At 34.5% G+C, this 21,839-nt stretch overlaps 1 protein-coding gene across 1 annotated transcript in view; it reads right to left on the bottom strand.

The window, feature by feature from the left end:
- Nucleotides 1-2,905: 2,905 nt before the first annotated feature.
- The window catches only part of GPM6A (glycoprotein M6A), a 41,018-nt gene continuing 22,084 nt past the window's right edge, over nucleotides 2,906-21,839 (bottom strand). Inside the window, exons 4-7 of the mRNA XM_009865220.1 lie at nucleotides 15,476-15,629; nucleotides 13,372-13,448; nucleotides 12,018-12,083; nucleotides 2,906-5,151 (exon numbers count right to left, since the gene is read on the bottom strand). Of these exons, the coding sequence (XP_009863522.1) occupies nucleotides 4,999-5,151; nucleotides 12,018-12,083; nucleotides 13,372-13,448; nucleotides 15,476-15,629 (450 nt within the window). The 3' untranslated portion in view covers nucleotides 2,906-4,998. The remainder of the gene's footprint in view (nucleotides 5,152-12,017; nucleotides 12,084-13,371; nucleotides 13,449-15,475; nucleotides 15,630-21,839) is intronic.

Here is a 21,839-nt window from a genome sequence, read left to right on the forward strand (position 1 = left end):
TGCTTGAATTATAAAATTTCAGGAACTGATTTGCATGTTTAAACTGGGGCATGAACTTGTTGATAAGTTTGTTCCCAGATGACATTCATTCTGAAATTAGTATTTATCCTTAAGAAGAAATAAAGAGGAGTAAACCTCTAAAAAATGCAAGATTTGCAGTTTCAGAGACCAAAATCTTCCCTACTAAACGTAGGAAAGTGACTCATGCATAGATATAATTTCTCCTTGACAGGTTAGAAGAAAAAGCATTTAGACACTTTGGAAAACCTGGCTCTTATCATCACTCTTCTGGCCTATAAATCATTTCTGGCTTGAGTAGAACAAATTTCTCCTTGCAGAATAGCTGCAAGTCTCCTGGCTTAGACTACTGAAAGCCAAAGATGATCCACTTCTCTACAAGTAACCAGCTTTGTCCCTGTACCAGAAGAATCACTTACCTGTCACTGTCATCGCAAACAACTGCTACATACAGAAGTAACCCTCTGAAGTACTGGATTCCTCCACAGGTATCTGAAAGAATAAGAAACTATAGCTGAAAATCTCCAAATTCAGAAGCTGCTGGAGTTCCTCCCTTGTAGAAAACGCACGTTGGAAAAATTAATATATTAAAGAGCTCTTTCTGTCACACATTAAGTACTTTGAGCTTATCCTCTTCAATCGATATCAACCCAAAACGGGGGCAGTGCTGAAATGTGATACCACCTGGATACACAAATTGATTTGCTGCCTAACATAATCTATTTTCAGGGTTTCTGTGCAACACAATGGAAATAAAAAGTTGCGCATTTAAGAATGAACTTGTATAAACGTTACATTTCCCCTCCCTCTACAACATGCATTATAGTCTGTCCTTTTATGGCTTAGCTGAATTGATCTGTGTCATTCAGAACACCAACTATATTAGTGCTTGTGGTAACCCAGAACTGAATAATTGAAAAATGCATCGGATATTAACGATGGAAAGAACTCTGAAAACTTCTGACACTCATTATTATATGAAGTATAGTAGAGTTCTTTCCTAAAACCTGCTATATAGCAACTGAAGGTGAATTGCAACCATAGTTGTATTCAACAAATACTTACGGTCAAGGCGTACATTTTGCAACTTAAATAACTGAACTAAGTCAAGATTAATAATTACATATGTAATTAAAAACAATGAATTTCTAGATATACTTCCAATTCTAGTAGAAATCCCCTTGTTTTATTTTAGCTCTTGTGACAAAAAAAAATAAACCATTAACTATTTAGAAACATACTAGCAAATCATTTAAGTGCCTCCTATTTTTAGCTATACCACCCAACTATAGGATACATTGGCCTCAGGAATGAGGCTGGCTTAAAAATTCCCCTTCTCTCCACTCCTGCTGTAGACACTCATTTCTATGCCTGCAGGGCATTCCACTATTGTATAAGTCATTCTGATTGAATGGTTTGCGTGTTTTTTTCTGAAAACAGAAACGCTGACATGGTCCTACTGAGGGATAATAAAAACCTCCTGCAAAAAAAAAAAAATTAGGTGAAGTGGGTAGGGGAAAACAGGTGGGAAGCATTTCTAACTCAAGGAATTTTTGGATCGGTTTTGTGACATGCTATTAGCACTATTGATGGAGCATAATAAATGGTGAAAAAAATGAAAAACTGAGGATTTGGGGTTTGAAACTTCCTAAACTGGAATTTTCATTCAGCTAAAAGCAAAAAAAAAATCTGTGCCAAAGGGATCAATCTGCAATCGGTTTTCTTGTTTCTGAAATGCACAATAGTTCCAGGTTTAGACTAAGCACAGGAGAGTCTGTAGAAAACAAGATCTATGCAACCTACCTTGGGAAAAATGTGGCTGTCAACAAACAGAGGAGAGTCTGGAATAAACTAAATATGTACAGACTTTGAAGTAAATCAGTTATGACTGATGTGCTGTGGGAAGCTCCTCTACTCCTTTGGCTTGTGCTGCTGATGAAAAATTGTTTGCCGTTATGGTGTTCTCACCAAGAGCACACATAGAGCTGTGTAACAGGAAGTTAACAGAGAAACAAACACATTGTGGGACTGTTTTCCAATTAATTTTCCTTAGTGATATCGTGTTAATTGGCACAGTTATAGATTTCTTTTAACCATTTAAATTACTTTACATACACCTAAGTAATGCAGCATCGTTATGAAGATTTTAAAGAATAGCTCCCGTGCATCCAGGTATCAGTACTCTCAGCAACGTTCAGACTGATATCAGACCAGCTTCTGTTGAGCTGTTCCAAATGGCTCTGCAGTAATGTGCATCTTGCCAAGTTGCTCTCTTGACTGATATGTTAAAAATATAGCAGGTGTGGCTCTAGCTACCTGGCTCTTCTTAAACTACAAAATTCTGCTTTTAGAAACTACTTTACCCCCTTATTCTTAGAATATATTATTTCTGACCCTAAATTCTTATTGACATACTTGAAGCAATCTGTACATGATGGGGAGTTTTAATTCAGTGGAACAAATTTCTTAAAACTGAGGCACGATTTCCATCTGTGGAAAGGCTGCACACTGTGCTTTTACCTATGTCTAAATTGTAAAGGTGCATAACAGGAGGAACTGTGTCATGAAAGGGGATAAGAATCTCTCTAGCAGTTGGATTATTTATTTTTTTTTATTCATTGCAATAAGATTTTATTTTGTCACAGATTTGACAAATGTTATAGAACGTTATTTTTTAAAATTTTACTCTTTGTCCTCAATATTTCTGCTAAAGGATCTATCCCCTCGAACATCTAAAAGTAGGTTGTACAAAAAATGCATGATACCAACAACAGTCCTCCAATAGCAAGGACAACAGAAGGAATAAGCTTCTTCCATTTCTGGCTACAATGATTTGTTCAGTGTAGGCAAAGGAAAAACTATGCAACACGAACAATTAATAAGTACACAAAGTACACAAGTGTGTTTATTACATTTTTGCAAGCACTTTGTTCTACATTTCAAAAACGCCACCATCAAGCTGTTGGCACATTTATGTACAAAACAGATTAATTGTAATGCCTGCTACAAAGCATTCTTTGTGAAAATACAAACTCTAATACCAGAGAAGAGCCAAAAGCATTAACATCATTACATGAGTTTAAAAGACATAGTTTTAAAAATCAGCACACACGTTTTAAGACACAAAACTGAAACACTACAATACAGAATCCAAAAGAGGTTCCTAATAGTTTTTGCAGAACTGTAATATCGGTACTGCACATTATCAGAAAACTGTTGATCGCATAAGGACAGCCTAAACGTAAAAAAAACCGAAAAATCCCAAACAAAGCCAAAAACCCAAATCAAAAACACAACCAAAAAACCCCAAAACAAGCAAAAGAAAAAGAAAAAGAAAAAAATAATCGATCAACTAATACTACTTAATGCATTATCATGCCACAAGTAACTATAGTATTACCTTCTACTTACTACAAGAATCGTTAAAAATTACTGATGATGCATGACTAGTAATAGTACAAAGAAGAGTTTTACTCAAGAAGTTTTATTAGAAATGCACTTACACTGAGAGAGAATTCACAATGGTCCAATAAGTGCACAAAACTACCTAAGATTTTTAACACTGACAAAAATGTCTTGTCAGGCTACATCACTTTAAAAGACACTTTACAGCATTCTTGTAGCATTAGAAATAGGCAAAAAAAAAATACACCAAATTTGGTCCAATAATACCGACTTTTCTTAAGTAGGGTTTTTTGTTTCATTTTTGATACAGGTAATTCTTTCAAATTAAGATGACCTACCTTTCTGATAATATTTTCCTATCAAAATAAAGGTTCAAATATATTACTACACTTTCAAATAATAAGCTCTGTAGTGGTCTTTCACCTTACTTTAACGCAATACAGGTAAACCAGTATGTGTAGGAAAGCTAGAAGCCAAGCTATAACATTTATGGAAGTCTCCTTTAATATATCTTGTACAGTTCAGACAGGTGCAATCCATTTAAATTTTTAAAGCAGGTAAAAAGACATCTGACTCCTACAGTCACTGTATTTTTGATATATTACTTTCATAAATGTAGCTAAGCAGTAATTTCGTACATCATCACATGAACAGTTCCAATTTAGCATAACCATCATTGAATTAAAGAGAGATCATTCTGTAAAAAACTATGGATAACTATATCACTTAATTAACAATTGTCTATATACCATAAATCTTTAACAGGTAGCCGTGGTATTGAATTCCTTCAAAAGGCAAGTGGCCATGCATTGTTAGCACCACGGGCTGCATGCTCACAATACAAACAGGAATTATCACCCATGGAACTTGGAACAAGAGAATATTCTTTAAAAACATCAATAATAATACAATGTTAACAAAGATAAGAAGCACTTTTTAATTTTTTTAGATTTTTTCTTTTTTCTCTTTTTTTTCTTTTTTTTTTACCCACTATTACAAATTTAGAAATTGCACCTTTGATTGTTTAAAACGTTCTTAGGACCTTCATTCACATTGATTAGGGTCCATCTGGCAAGTTTTCCAAATATAAAGGAAAGACATCAGAATGTTTTCTTTATATATTGTACATCATGTACAATGGTCCCTTTGAAGTATACCTGTAGTTAAAGTAGTTATTGAACTCAAAACTAAAAAGTATAAAAAGCTACTTTTTTTTCAAAAAACATATAAGAAACAATGCAAAAGGTGTTATGCATAACACATACAAAGTGATTAAAAAAATCAAACACATATTTGTATTTGACAATAGTTTAGTATCCTTGACCTAGCAGAACTAATTAGCTTAAAAGGATTCAGGAAAGGCTATTTAGGAGCTTTGTGGTAGAGAATGGTCACACAAAGTAAGAACTAATTAAGAAACCAAGTGCTAGACAACCAAGAATTGTACGTGGGTGATATGTAAGTCACCCAAACTATCTTTTGTGAGAAGCACTTTCAATTGTTTTTAAAATAGTTGGATGGCCTTTAGTTAAACAACAAAGCATTCACATGTTAGAAAGTAAGACAAGGTTTCTTTTATGTGTAAGCATTGAGCCGCTCTTTAGAGCGAGTAGAATGAATATCGTGAAGCTCTTGTTCCTCCTTTGACTTAATATCCTCATATTTTTGCATTCTGCAAGCATCTTTCACATAGGCCCAGTTGGCAGACAAGACCATGAGATAATGGACCTGTAAGAGAGGTAACACAGAGTTAGGACCCAACATAGCAATCCAGAACAGACCGTGCTCAGACTTGAAAGCTGTAAAATAGAGATTAGGTTTTCATCAGAAGGAACTAAGCACTGGTAAACCAAGAAGTAGTACAGCAACCCAAAGTCAAATTCTTGCTTGAGCTTCATTAATCCTCAGATTACTCGGCTCACACTTGTTACTGTTACCATGACCAGGAGTTGGTAGCAATGATTCTTAAAAAAAAATAAAAAATAAAAACTGAAAAACCAACAAATATCTCTGCTTTACCACTGCAGCTATTCTGTAAGTCTACATGGAAAAATGCCTTCTGGTTATTTCTTGCAGACTTTTCCCCATTGAATCACTATTTGTTAAAGTAGTTGCTTAAGACAGAAATACGCCGTAGACACAGCTGTAGTTTTACGATTATATATCTAACACAATTACAGAAAGATTTGCATTTTTTTCTTGATCAATTTAGCATTAGCTGTCCACTTAGCCACAACTTCTTTCATCTACAATGCTAGCTGTTACATCAAAATTGGCTAATTTGAAAATCGGCTAAAAACTGAAAAATGCCTTCAGCTAGGCAAAATGTGACAATATATAGTTGCGAATAAACTGGAGGTCTTAGAAAGGTACACACCCGTCGCTATTTAATTCAGTATTTTTATTTCACTACTATATTAATTACACTACAATTTATGTAATTCTTTAAAATGTATAGGAAAAAAAGCTATTTTTATGATTTTAGAAGACAGCTTTTGTATACCTCTTGAATGGAGGAGAAACAATATTCATGTTCCATGTAATTTTTTGAATATGTAAAAATACTTTTATTTTTATAAGAAAACAAAATTAAGAGATTTCCAAGTATTTCATCCAAAAAAAAAATTAAAAAATCAACCCAAAAGAAGAGGAAAAAACCCACACCTTGTGATTATTATACAGCTAGGTGGTGAATATTGGAGATTGGACCTGGCTCACAGCCAACACAAATCACTGGATGATACACTCCCGAAGAGCCTGTTTTGGGGATTTTTGTGTTGGAAAATGGGGAAGACAGAGTGTTTATGAATAAAACTGAGAATTAAAGACCAGTTAAAAGATATTGACAATATTGTCACATGAACAAATGTTTTTCAAATGGCTTTGAATGAATTTAACCTGAAAGTCAGTGAAAGGTATCTTACCAGTAGAAAAATTATGTTCTGCAAATGTTTTTCATTATAAATAGGAGATGTAAAAGATCCTAATAGCCTTTAGGATGGAATATAGTAGTTTATAAAAATCATGTAGTATGACTGTCAGTGACTGAGCTTAACAACTGCTAAATGTCCAGCCTTCTGAATGGCGGCAATGAATGGTCAAAGTAGTGATAAATTTTAACTGAACACCCATATAAGGAAGGAAGATGAGGCCTCCAGAGAACTTCTACTAAACACAATGTATTCGAAACCTACTTCAGGGGCAGTCACAACTTCCCAAGTCTGGAGCTTTCAGGACATGTACAGACTTTAAAAGCTTTCCTTCTGACGGTAGACCTCAAACATCCTACCATTAGGCTGCTGGATCTGCTTACAAGGAGCCTCTGACCTTCTTAAAACTTGTCTCCCTCTCACCTTAGAACATGCTCTGTTGGTTCTGTATTCAACCAGAAGATAAAAATGTTTGGTAACAGTATTCAACTGGTTTATTCTAGGACTCTCTGAACATTTATTCCTCCCCTAGAAAGCTTTCAGATGCTTTCTAATGAGAACATCTCTTAAATTCATTAATCGACTGCCTCAGAGATAATTTCCTGAAATGAAAAAGATTCTACCTCTCCCTAAGAAATCAAGCAATTAAACTAGGATTCAATTAATGGAAAATGGGGTAATCATAAAAACACCTTGAGATTATGCAAATTATCCTGTTCATATTGGATTGTTTTAGATAGATGAGTATCTTAGATTTATACTAAATGAATAGAACCAATTTAGTATGCTCCTTCTTTTTTCGAAATGCTAGTGTTGGCTTTTTCCATGAATGTTTCGTGGTGACGGCTGCTGATTAGTGCAGGCTAATGTACATTTCTTAATACAGATAATTAAGGAAAGGATTCTGAAACACTTCAAAGGATCAGGTATTTCTGGTGTCTTTTTTGGCCTATTGATTTACAGTAAGATTTCACTCATTTAATCCTTATTTGAGAAATACAGAATGAGTCCAGGAGCCATAAAACAGGAAGAAGTGTTCGGAGAATCTGTCCTCTAGGAAAAAGACCACAGATAGTAGCATTTCTACATATCTTAAGGAATTTCTTAATATCTATAGTACAACGCAAGCAGCAAAACCTGTGATGATAATGCAAATGCTGGAGATGGCAGTGCTGTTACTCTGGGACACTTTCTAGTCATAACTTAGCACATAGGGAAAAAGAAACATATTGTATCTAACTCAGCTTTTCCGAAAAATTTGACCATGAGTAGTCCCTGGATCAGGCATTTCTAGATCAAATCAGAGACACTAATGCTGAATCCCCATCCTTAAATTTCCTCCTGAGAAAAATCAAAAGAAGCCTTTGAAGGTAAGATTTCAATTAAAAAATTCAATCCAAACCTCAAACAGACTGTAGACATGAGAATCCTAGAAGCACTAGGTATCTGAGCAGCGTACTCTATCTTCCTGACCTTTTAAAACATGTCTGCCAGGAAACCTTGCAACTGAAGAATACATGAAGAAAATGGGAACATACAGACACATTTCTTATCCTCACAAAATATTTGGTAACAACCTAGTGAGAGACAAATTTAAACCTAATGTCTTGCAGTTTCACTTGGCATTTTTCTTCTAATGAGAAACTAGATAAGCTATTCTGAAAGTACCTTGGCCACAGTCTGACCTTTAGTGAACTCTCATTCTTTGCCTTTCCCTTCCTTAAGAAGATACAGGATAAAACTTCTGGAGTAACTGTTGAAAACCGTTGGAGTTCATATTCACTATAAGTAGGATGGCTTTTCTGGAAACAACTACTTTAGCTTATACAATGAATATAATCTCAAATAAACATCCACATTATATAATGACATATACATTTAATAGTCCCGCCTCCTTTGGTTTTTTGTTTAACACTAAGTTCCTAGATAACATTGTCACACTAAGGAGGTCATCTCTTAAGTGGCTATCTAATTGCATTTCACAATTCTGTGACCTGAATAGCCTGAAGCCAGTGAGGACTTGTCAAGGCTTATTCAAATTGAAGCTGGGCAGCTTCCACAGTCTGCCTCAGGATATTTCAATTACAGACATATGCAAAACAGTGCAGGGTCTTTCCATATGGGTGAAACATTCCGGCTTAGATTTCTTCATAAGGTGAAAGTATACTTCAACCTTTCAAAACTGTAGAGTTGCATCTAGGTGAGAAAGGGTTCTGGTTTTGTTTTGTCTCTCTTTTCCTTTTGGGACACGTCACTACCTCTGGAAGTCTAAATAACTTCTTTCCTCCACTTATATGCATGAAGCACAGTTGTACTGGGGCAGAGAGGGACTAGATCACTTATACATTTCCCTTGTTCTTGCTTCACGAGAATTGATTACATTTGCATCTTACAGGACGTAACTTCTGTTGAAGTTCAAGCAGTAGAGTGCTGCTCACATAGGAATATTTGAGAAGGGAAACTGTGTATCTCATATAATTCAGTTGCTTACTATCTTTACAGTCTTTGGGATGGTAGTTTACATTTAAACAACTTCATGTCTTGGTTCTCTATCTGACACAATATTGACAACAGTAAAACTAATATGTATTATTTCAATAATCACTTCTGCACCCATTTATTACCCATTCAGACGTAAGAAAGAACAGTAATGTTCAGAATCGTACATAGTTAAGATTCTGAACATTAAGAATGGCTAATTTTAATGTGATCAAGACTCACAAAAGTAATCTACAACATAAAAAGTTCTATCTTTTTTTTTTCATCTTGGGCTGAAGTCTAATGATGATAAACTTTTAGGACAAACTATTTGACATTTTCCTTCTCTGCAAAATAAATCTTTCCCTGACATGTATTGCAAAAAATGAGTTTCTCTATACATCAATCCTAATTTGTAGGCCAGTTCCCTTTTTGGATACCAAAACAACATTCTCCTTTGGAGACTAAAGAGGCAGCTGTTGAATTGTGAAAAAAAAAATCTAAAATTCATAAACAGAGAGAGATTAAAGTAGTAGATATGAGAAAATTGTGACTAGTGACCAAATAATTTTGCAAGCACTAATATTTTTGTGTGGATTTTTTGCAATAAATGACTAGATTATTTTAAAATATTTTTAAAATACAGTTTCATCAGAAGTATATTGGCCTTGATATTTATGAGCAAGCTTATTTCTTTAGTAAATTTCATGACAAGTACTAACACTAAAATAGTTAAAGAAATCTGCACATATTAAAAAATCTGACACTTGCAAAAGTTCACAAATCTAGAAGTAAGGATATAGTGGAGTATATCAATGTCATTTAAAAGATCAAATTCTACCAATTCAGTTATTCAGCATGGTGCTTTACTATTAGTGGCTAGTGATAAATACAAATACTTACGGTTTTAGTCAGATGGGCTAGTCTAGTTTAAAGTAACTGCAAGAAATAAATTCATAAGCTTTCTCTTTTTTGTAAAGGACTGGTATTTTAAACTTGTTTTCTCTTAAGAAGTCTTGTTAAATTTCACAAACACGGAGATATGCTATTGTTGTGGATCTACACAAATATTAACTTAATTAAATCATATTTTTTATTATCCTTGCAACAGCACTTGTAGAGAAGGGCATTGATTCTCCAGTGACTGAAATAGTTTCTATCGGATTTGTGTTCGTCACCCTATCCCAGTGCTGATACTTTACCACCTACTACAAATTTGAGTGTAAGATCTGGGGAAAAAAAAGATATTTTCTTCTTTCTATATGAGACATTTAGGACCCAAAATTAATTTTCACTCTGTTAAATTACTTCTTCCTTGGAAAAGCAAACTTCCCTTAAAGAAAATTTGTCAATATATGTGTGTCCAACCAAAAACTTCTAAATTTTCCCTCATGCCCTGTCTCCAGTCTTCAGGCTACTGTGTCAAGTGTGAAACACACTGCTCAACCTATAAATGTGGTATGGCATGCTGATTTTAGAAGTTACTATCATCAAAGAGTGGAATATGCCATTCTTCACCAGGTACCTAACAGATCACAGTGGTAGGTTGAAACCAAAATAATTAATTACAAAACTGAAATACATACAACACGGTTGCAAAAATTTTATAAAAAAATACATAAACTGGCATTTGGAAACTAGTCAATTTACTAGCACTTAGGTCCTTAACTTATATTTCTATTGAAACAGTCAGTGTTACTGTACCTCCCCCATGCAGTCACAGAATCAAATAAAAAGCATATTGGGTATGGGTAACCATTCAAAAATGTGTGAATATATGATAGCCAAAGTGAATTCCTATTGGATTAGTGCTTGTTGCAACACATCTATGGCATGTTTGCTGTGATGCTGTGAGAGTTAAAGGTTTTTTTAACTTTACTGAAAGTATCATATATTTAAACTACGTGGTTCAATGTACCTACTTAATTTACTTCCACTGAAGATGTGTTGATTTTCACTAAAAGCCTTTTGGTGGCTATTCTGATTCAAAGCTCTTCTTTGAAATGCAGAACTGTTGTCTTAACAAATTAACATTTGATAATTACTACTGAATATACTTCAAAACAATAATGCACTGACAAACTAATACTTTCTTGGGTATACTTTCCTAACTCTAATTTATACTTTATAATCATTACTATCTGGCCACCTGGAAGCAGAAAACTCTCAGTTTGGAAAATCAATTAAGTTATATTCTATTATATTTATTACTTGTAGCGTGGAAACAAAAAATACATAGAAAATTTATATTTTTCATTTAGCTATCTCTGCTGTTCTGGCAGGAAGTTATCTAATACTGAAATGGCAGAGAAAGACAAAAGAAATCACTAATGCAACAACAACTCTATCTTCATTGAATATTCACTATTTGTCTTTTTTCTAAATGTAATTTTAAGGAGAATAAAAGATTTATGGGCCTAGGATTCAATGAAAAATTACTAGTAGCAGTGGTAATAGTAATCACTATCACTAACACTTTTCTTATGAATTGGATCAGTAGCAGGTAACATTAATTATTCATTTCCCATTCCAGTGTGTATTGCACAAATCTACACTGGTACAGAGTCTCCATTCTGAAAATGTCTTTACTTTTAAGCAGACATGGCAGACAAAAGGCAGAGGAGCAGGGCACTAACTCATACACTTTTTTCTCAGTGGAACATTCTCATTGACAAAATGTCATCGAATTCAATGTAATCTTCAACACACACACACACACAAAAAAAGCAAAAATTAATCCTGACAGAAAACCTGACACATTCACCTGTATGTATGCACTGAAATGACAAAAAGAGTCAGCTCCTAAAATAGCAGCATGACAATCCTATGAATATATAGAAAGACACAGATTATAAAAAGTATATTACTATGGTCATGAGATAGAAATGTGAGTTCAGACACTTGTCTGAACACAGCAAGAGAATAGTAATAAAAGTTAGCACGCACTTTAAGGTGTTCTTTTATTCAACAAAAGCGATTGATATATTCTACTTCAAAGAGAATCTATCAACATATTTTAAAAAAGAAAGATAAGAGAGAGTATTGGATTACAGAATTATATTTTAGTAATAGCATTGAGTGATGCTTAGTAGTGTGGAAATTGAATAACTGATACTAAGTAACAACCATAATAATTGTATTAGTAATTCAGATGATGGCAGAAGTCCACAGTGTTGGGTAGCTTACCATAGCAATGACTGCTGCTCCGGCTCCAGCAAGTGCCACAATGAACAAGTGGAACGTCATGTTTAGCTGCAAAGGGGGAAGAAGAAAGGGACTTTGATGGTGGTACACTAAACAGAAACTGAATAAAAAGTCAGAATAACATGAAGCAAGTATTTACTTTCCTGGAGCCACACTTCTACAAAAGTAATGATTAAAAAATACTTTTTCCAAAAGGCTGACATTACTACATGACATTGTTCTTGTTTTGTTACAAAACTTATATTGGGCATAAAGCATAAATGTATTTTAAAATACTGTATCTAAACCACAAAATATTAAGAACACTAAATATTTGAAAATAAATAGTCCAGCTCTTTTTTTCTTTTCTTTTTTTTCCTTTTAGTTACAACAGTACCTTACCAAATCAACAAATATGTTTGTGTTGGTTTCTCTAGCAAAACCTAATTTCCCTTCACTAGCTTTCCATGTTCATGTGTTGACTTACTTTCCTCACAAATTTGCCAGTAAAATTTATTCATAGTGATATAATATTTACCAGATTACTTAAATAATCCAAATTAACCGCCTTACCCCACCTCAAATCAAATTATTACATTTGGTTTTAATTTTGGGGAACTGGCTTACACAGCAGCCAGTGTTGGCTGCACAGCAAGGGCGGCATTTTCTTACATGGTTTTGATATAAAAGCAGGTTGTGTATGTGCACTCTGAGATTTGCTCAAACATAGTAAGGCCCAGTGAAATTATTTAGCAAAGCATCCCCCTGAATTCAGAGGAATCAAGATTTTAGCCTTTTTGCTTTAGGTAGAAATAATTTTGTTTGACCTTTCTTCATCCCTGATAACTTAAAAACAATACCAGACCCACCAGCTGCACTGAAATAGGTGGTCTTTGCCTAAGGGAAAAGTTACAAAGAAAAATGTACTAGGAGTTATCCTAACATAGTGCAACGTTTGGTCAAATACATATGAAATCTCTACTCTTCTGTCACAACAGTAATCATAAGATCTTCAAACAGTGATTCATTATATAGACCTATTCATTGTGCACCAGGTGCACTAGATTTCAAAAGCATCTCAGTAAAAATATGCATGACAATAGTATTCTAAAAAAAACCAACTTAAATACAAGTGTGTTTAGGAAACAAGTGGCTGGAGAAATTACACTGATTAAAATTGGTACAAGATAAAAGGCTAGGAAAAGTAGGAAAACTACGTGCTGCATCTGGTTTCCACTGGGATTTTATTTCATCATCATATCTAGCGTAACATTAGGTATAAGTGGAAAATACACATCAGTTACTTCCTACTATAACATGTACTATGGATTTGCCAAAAATATCCACATTTATTCACCTCATTAGAGTCACACATCTTGATGAAACTTTCTGATGTGGTGCAAACCTTCTTTTCCTCTCCAATAGTTACAATACCTGGAGTAGAATAAATATTCACAGTGTTTAGTACTCCTAGTACATAGCAGATTATTTCACATAAGCCAGAACAGCTAAGAAATAAAAAATCTTAGCTGCTTTGCAGAACTTTTTTAACAACAAAATCAGGTTTTGGTTGATGATCAGTGGGCTGGACCACCTCCTACAATGACAGGCTGAAAGAGTTGAGGTTGTTCAGCCTGGAGAAGAGAAGGCTCTGGGAAGACCTCACAGTGGCCTTCCGGGGGGCCTACAGGAAAGAAGGGGAGGGACTCTTTATCAGAGAATGAAGTGATAGGACAAGGGGCAACGGTTTTAAACTGAGAGTAGATTTAGATTAGATATTAGGAAGAAATTCTTTACTGTGAGGGTGGTGAGGCACTGGAACAGGTTGCACAGAGAGGCTCTGGATGACCCCTTCCTGGAAGTGTTGAAGGCCAGGCTGGATGGGGCAACCTGGTCTGGTGGGAGGTGTCCCTGTCCATGGCAGGGGGATTGGAACTAGATGGTCTTTAAGGGCCCTTCCAACCCAAACCATTCTATGATTATACCAGCATTTCAACCATCACAAAACTAAGACATCATCTATTTAATAGAAGTCTTAGTAGAAAGCATGCAGAAAATATATTTTCAGTCATTTTTGAAAATATCTTCATTCCAGATTTTGATCAGCACAGTCATCAAAACACCAGAAAATTATTTGCAGCCAATACATACACTCACCATGTTCTACCCTCATGTTGACATGATACAAAGCATCTTTCACAAGTTATAAAAAATTATTACTACCCAAGGTATACTTTAATGTTATAATAGTTTCTCTATTAGCAAGAATAACTTAAATCTACTACCTTGCCTGAAGAAAACTGCTATAATTCAGTTATCCTTAAAAATGGTACTATTTCCCATTAGTAATCAGGAGATTTTACACTGAATTTACTGGTATGTTCACACATTTTAGATGTTAATATTCTGTACACAATTTAAATAGAATTAATAATAGAAATATACATAAATATTAGCAAAATAAGAGGTCACAGAAAGAAGAATTAGTATTCCTGATGAAATCTGTGTAGATAATTGCTTTCTCAACTTCTCTGTCGTGCTAGGAGGGGAAAAAATCCCAAGAAAGTAAAAAAAAATCCCCTCACAAAAACAACAATGTGAAATATTTTGCTTCAGGTTTAGTATGAAACAAACTCTTTCATTCCAAAATAATACAGCATGTTTTAGATCTCAGAAGAACATTTAAAAATATAGTGCAATTTTATATTGGCTCAAGGCAATAAAAGACAGACTGACAAAATTGTGATTACCCAGAGCTCTGTGGGCAGAGAAAACATTGAGGCCAGAACATCTAGATTCAAATCAATCTTCTGGTGGAAAGGAATTCAACTATCATCTCTAACACTAGAATTTTCAAACTTTTTAATATTCCAATCTCCCTTTTTCTCAAACTTCCTATCCCTTCAAAAGACACGTATGTATATATTTCCACTTTACTCTAAACTCCACAGCTGAAGCTTTAGCCCCACTATCTTTTCTGACCAGGTTCTTCTAGTTGTACTATTTGTATTGTCCACTATTGGTATTGTTGCTCTTTATGAAAATCTTTTGCAAGCAACTAATCCTATCCTGACCCACCTCCGCAGAGACATAATCTAGTGTCTCGACATCTCCAAATCAGTGTCCTATGACAAGATTAAAGAACCATTCTCCGGATAAATTACTAATTAAGCATTTTAGACAAGTTCCAGTAATTTTAAAAGAAGAGACTATACAGAAGCTCCAAGCAAATTTTCAGTACTCTGAGAAGATGGATAGCGTTGATTCAGTTTTATTAGGCCTGGAAATGCGTTCTACATCTAATACACTGCCTTGACTTATTGATAAAAGAATAGAAAGAGTTGCTTAACAGTCGTTTCAGAAACACTGCAACAGTTCATTCTAGATTCATGGAAGTAAAGCAGTGAGATACTTTTGTTTATAAAGTCTTGTTTTATATTAAGTGCTCCTCATTCACGTACCATACTGGCGAAGATCCAAGCAGAGATTAGCTCCATCCACCACAGTGGCATTTCGGCAAATGGTCCACAGATTGAAGTACATGTAAACTGGCAGAGAAGTGAAAGCTGTAACGCCAAGCCAGGCCAACATAAAGATGTATGTCAGCATAATAAACTGCAGTAAAAGAGGGAAAAACAAAACCAGTGATAAGTTTGAACTTAACCATTACTCCATGGTAAAAGAAGGAATCACAGAGAAGTAACAGACATTTCTGGCTGGTTTTGTCTGTTTCTGCTCTTATTTAAATTATGGTTTTGGTATGGTAATCAATTCATGATCTGATCAAAGTGAGTAATGGAGCACTGACATGATGTTTCTGAAGAACAAGCAGTTATGCTTCCAGAAGTGCAAGATTACTCCACATTCCTGTCACTCTTGGGCCTATGAGTGGTGCAAAGCACCACATCTGAACTACAGACAGCTGCATGCTTTTGAAGCATGTCTCTCCCTCTATCCCATCACCACTAGTATATTATATAGTTAAGACAAGAGGCCACATGATTGTTTTTTCCACTGTGAATCATGATAAAAAAAAAATGGAAAGAAATATAGGCTTTTCTTGCTTTTGCTTTTAAAATCTAGGTCTGAATAAAAATGAATTCATGGCTGTCTCAGTCTCACTGGCAAATGTATTTTGTGTTGAACCAATGAAACTATGTATTTGTCATTCTGCTACTGTATTTAGACATATTTGTCTACATACATGGGAATTCATCGTTCTACCTCTGCTAGTTAGAAATGCATTAAATTACGTGCTTGACAACATGTGTTCTCCAAAAGGCACACATTTTCTTATTTTAGCCACAAGCCTCAAGAGTAGAGCTATCTGCTTGTAGGATGCATTAAACTCTACTTGCCTTCAGGGATGGCAGATATGCTGGCACACCCAGCTTCTGTAAATACCTAAGCATGTTACATGACTACTCTGCCGCTAATCCGAGACGACTAGCAGACACATGCATTAACAACGAATTACCTTTTAATTTTATGCTGTGGAAAGTATATGAAGATGCTACATGGTTAAATGTGAAAGATAAGTCAGCCTCTAAATGATGAATCCAAGTAGCCCCAAGATTTGATGGCTTCAGGAATGCTGATGGATCTAAACATATTACTGAAACAAAAAAATTTCAACACACGAACATTTCCCTAGCTGCTTACCACAGAAAAACATTGATTCTGAGAATAGTAAATAAGAGTTGTTTTTGAAAGCTGAATAAGCTGGTCCACAAGCTGCTTAAAATGAAACACTTACTGGAAGATATTTTCTAGTTATTTTTTTAATATAAGATCTCTCACATCGGGTGATAAAGGAATAATTCTAATATAAATAAAGATTTTATTTAAGGAAATCAAATACAATCAGACTCAAAATGATTGTAAATGATAGTAAAAACTGTAGAGGAGTGGATTCTCCGTGTGGACCTGATCACGAACTCTGATCTGAAATAACAGAAGGTTTGAATTTTAGGCGAGGTAGTTTTATTACTTTGAAGTAATAGGATGGACATTCTCAAGCAATATTAGAGATACTTTAATTTGATTTACTTTAACTCACTTCCAAAGAATATTAAATAAAAGCCATTTTAATTCCAAGGAACAGTGTTTACATAGGAATTTAATACAGTTCAATTAATTCAGTTTAAAATCCAATTCAGATTAATTTTCCTGATCATCCTGGGATAGATGGGTCCTTCAGTAGTAGTTTGAAAAGCTGGAGACTTTAAAGCATTGAAAATAAATATCAGAAGGATGCAGGAAAGTAAAAAATTAAGTGGTACAAAGAATAGAAGCATTCTGTTTAATACTTCGGTACCTGCTTTCTATCTTTTCTTCAACTAGTACTCAACACTAAATCATTTTAACATTTCCCTTAACATCAAACTAGTTGAAAAGGGAAACTGATGTGTCTAATTTATTATTAAACATTTCTGAAAATGTATTCATGCAGCTAATGGCTGTCTTTTCCCCAAAACACAGTAAAAAGCCAAGTGATAAAATAGAGAAAGTGATAGCAGTAGAATTTTATGTGTGTCAGCTGCTTTATATAATAAAATTTCTATTCCATCTACTGAAGAGAAAATAGTCAGTGGAGGTAAATACTGTTCTGTTCTCACTCCTACTTTTTCATTATTTCTTCTCTACTGTTTTCTGGGTTTTTTCTCTGCATATTGCAGTCTTAAAACTAATGAGTCAACCAACATCTGGTTCAACCCCAGGCACTCATTTACAAGTAACTACTTGGAAAATTACTTGGAAATGTAGATTCACTTCAGGGCTATGAATTCTCAACTAAAATTCTGTCTGATCTTAATTTATTATCAAACCAAAGAGTTGTCCTCAATTTTTCTAAAGCAGGAGATGGAAATAAGAAAGCAGCCTTTCTCAGATAGGCCATTAATTCTCACTTTACTATATTGTAGAATTATTTTAAAAGTAAACCCAAACTCCTAGCCTATATTCTAGGAGTTTGCCAAAACTGGGTAAGTCTGAAGCCTTATTCTTGAGCCTTCTAGAATTTCTGAACTAAATAATATCTAACAAATTTTGTACATCTCTCAGTGTAGTACCTGCATAATAATGTAATGGCGAACTAAATCTTTAATGTTAGTTATATTGCCAAACTGTGGTAAGCATCTTTAAGACTGGGCTTCACAAAGATTCAGGAATCTTCCTATTCTGTGATTGTCAGTAAATGGAGAAAAAAGATCAGCCTTACTATGAGCATTACAATTCCCATTTAATATCTGTTTGTTTTCTGATCTGTAGTAGGGGTGGAACTACCTGTAGTCTTGCTTGCATAAGAAGCTTGCTTAAATGCCTATCCTGAGATAATACAAGATACTGGTATAGTAAAAAGGCAAAAAAACCCAAAGCTTATTAGCCTCTAAAAAAATCTGCCTTGGGCATAGAATAAAAGCTGGAGAAATCTGTCAGATGGTAGCTGCTAGGAGTCACAAGAGCTGCCTGCTTAGAGAGAACTACCTGCTTGTTTATAGAAAAGATTCTTTTTTAAAACCATGAATCTGTTTGGTTAAGTACATCAGAAAAAAAGTGAATTAAATGCTGATTTAATTTTAAAAGCATGTTTTAGAAAAGGAAGAACTTTATTCCTCTTTTTTTTTCAATCATATTCAACTGAAGAGACAACTGCCAAAGATGTGCCTAAATTCACGTCATAACACCAAGAAGACATGGAGAAAGATAAAGAAATTTCATTTGTTTCACATAAGAATAACTAACATGCAAAACTTCACGTTAAATCACTTGGTAGCTATGAGTTATGCCTGAAAGCTGCTACCACTGATATCAATGAAGCAAATCATAAAAATGTGATCTTTGCAAAAGATCCTGTATGGCCAGCAAAAAAAAAACAAAAACGGTTAACCTTGCACAACAAGTTACTAATTTATAGAAATAGCAGGTGTTAGCTTATAACTTCTTGCTATAAGGGAATTAAATTGTGATTTATTTTTTTTTAAACCACTGGTGAAAGACTAAAGTATTTTCTAGGATCATTTTCTCTGCTATTACAATTGTCCCTTTTTGCTCTAGAGATGTTACAAGAAATGCTTAAGGAGCCTGTTCACTCCAGGAATTAAATTCAGAACTCAATCTCCTGAGACTGAAAGGGATCCTTTGAAGTAGCATTCTGCTACGTGACAAGTCAAGGATTTATGAAATAGCAATGCAGCATCTTAAAGAAGTATCAGTTTGTTCTCTAGCATGCTATGTATTGCATTGGTAGTGAAAATCACTTCCTCTGATCAGTTCAGTTTTCACTGTAAGAAGTTAAACACATCAACCCAAAATAAACTTGAAGTGATACTGTAATTCACCTACCAAATAATGAAGATAAAAGAAAAGTAGTAAAAGTAAATAATTATTTGAACAAAATAAATCTTTAACCTTTGTAGTGCTTAATTTCTTGTACTGACATCATGACTGATAAAACCCTCTTGCCAGATTCTATAGGATTTTCATTGCCACTAATGGCTTTCCCGAATCACAGATTATCAAATTAAGCAAATCATCAGTCATTCTGGAAATACTTTTTAAAAAAAAATTATTATATATAATCTGTTGCACAGATCAATGTCAGGAAGTCAAGATTTCAGACTATGTGCTGAAATTATATGTAATCAGCACAACAGCTTTCATGGCAGTCATAGCTGGCTAAAATCCTGTTTCCAGTGAAAACATTGCCCAAATCCTATCTATTTTAATAACATCAAGATTTCAGTTACTGCTTCCTTTTTAAAATTTATGGGTACTTATCTCACGAAAAGCACATTCATTCAATTTCAAACATGGTTCTTGTTTTAGTTTCGTTATAAATACTTTAATACCCCTGAAGAAACATTCGATGATTGCTTCAGTGACCCTAGGGACAGAGACAGCGAGATCTTATCTAAAAGGTACTGTTACTACAGAGAGATGGATTGAAATGGAAGCAGTGTATGAGGACACTGCCACTTACTACAAAAATAAAATACAGAAACAGTGGAATAAATTCAGAAGTGCCTGCATAAAACTTAACTACAGAAACCTCATGTTGCTATGTAATTTTATCTTTGTTCCAAATCACTGTTACATTTATACTTCCTCTCAAGTTAGCCATATACTTATTTCATATGAATGCCCTGACATGAGCTCTCAACCCAAAAAGTTGTAAGATGTACACCTTGCCATGTTTTTATCTCATTTAGATTTATTATCCTATGACACACACAAAACTTTGTTGTTTACTGTTACTTGATGAACGAAGATGTTCCTTCCAAACCTCTTAACAAGCTCAGAAGTTCTCTTTGACAGCTCTTGCCAGAGATGAAAACTACATATATAGAGCTCATGTACATCCATGCTGTCAAAAGTCTACTATGCTTTACCATGAAACTCCATTAGTGCAGGACATCACCTGAAATGAGCCCAGAGTTGTCCTGGCTGTCTCTTACTGGAATACCAGGAGGCCTCTCACCTCCACTGTGTTGTGTAGTTCTGGTTCTGAGTGCAGCATCCCAATTCCACATCAGAACAAGATCCTCTGTGTCATTTGATGGAAATTCAGAAGCATGAACTGGAAGCTCTTTTCAATTTCTTCCTTAATTGCCCTGTCTATCACATTCACTTTCTATCTTCTCTAGCTTTGATTTCAATACAAATAAAAACTTATTTAACTTTACCACTTTGACCAGCTCTAAATTCGTAAATGACCTTTGGCTTTCAGGCCTTCTGCCTCAGTCTTGTCCATTTTTCCTGGGAGAAATTCCTCTGAATCAGTGATGCAATCTCATTACCCTGAGCACATTCAACAAACATATTTACATACTCTTTTTAAATTATTCATTGTAATTGTCATATTTTCTGAAATGCTGAACTTTGTCTGGATGAAGTTGTACTGACAGAGTGCATAGTTCTTTCTTCAGTATACAGGAATCCAGACTTAAAAGTACACGTCTTCCTTTGTGAGACCTATTGGTTTTTTGCACTGTTTACTGTAACACAGTGTTCTGCCTACTATCTTACATCCAGTCTCAGTAACCTCTTTTGATCAATAAACCTTTATCACAGATTAGTGTAAATATAAGATATTTTGTTCCTGTTCACAATCTGTATTCTTACACTACAGATCTTTAGGTCTTTTCGCTTTGGAGAGGTTCAGAATTAATCCAACAGAATTTTGCAGATTTTGTACTTTTAAAGAAAAATCTTTACTTAAATACTTTAACCTCTTCTCCATGTTTTTTTGCAACAACATCTTAAACATATAATTCCCTATATGCGAATACAAGAGACAGCAAGTGGAAAACTTCCTGAGTTCCTCTGGTAAAGATTCTAACATTGCAGAAGCTAAATCAGCCTTGGCTGCTTAACTAAAAATGTTAGGTTTTATAGAACCAGCACTACTATTCATGTTAATCTAAATAAATTAGAAAAAAAAATTATACAGATGTCTTTAAAGTCATTGATATATCAATACTTAATATGTTAAAAGTATCCTTTGCCACTCTAACCAACTTCTCTTAGGATTCATACACCCTCTTCTTACACACAGTATGAAATCCAAATCGGTTTCAAAAGTTAAGTAGTTCACAACCAAATACCCTCCTCCTTCTCCTTCTGTGCTAATTAGCATCTCCTGCATTCATGCCTCATTCCTGAACAGAAGTAAAAGATGAAGTAGAAGTTTTTTGATTTATTTCACCTATGACACTGCTGGAAGAAAGAGACATATTCTGATATTGCCACTAAATGCACTATAAATCACAGAAAATACACACTTACAAAGTCTTTTCTACTTAATCTAAAATATCACGCTCATCT

This window comes from Apaloderma vittatum, unplaced genomic scaffold (assembly GCF_000703405.1).
Source record: "Apaloderma vittatum isolate BGI_N311 unplaced genomic scaffold, ASM70340v1 scaffold522, whole genome shotgun sequence".
Taxonomy (NCBI): domain Eukaryota; kingdom Metazoa; phylum Chordata; class Aves; order Trogoniformes; family Trogonidae; genus Apaloderma; species Apaloderma vittatum.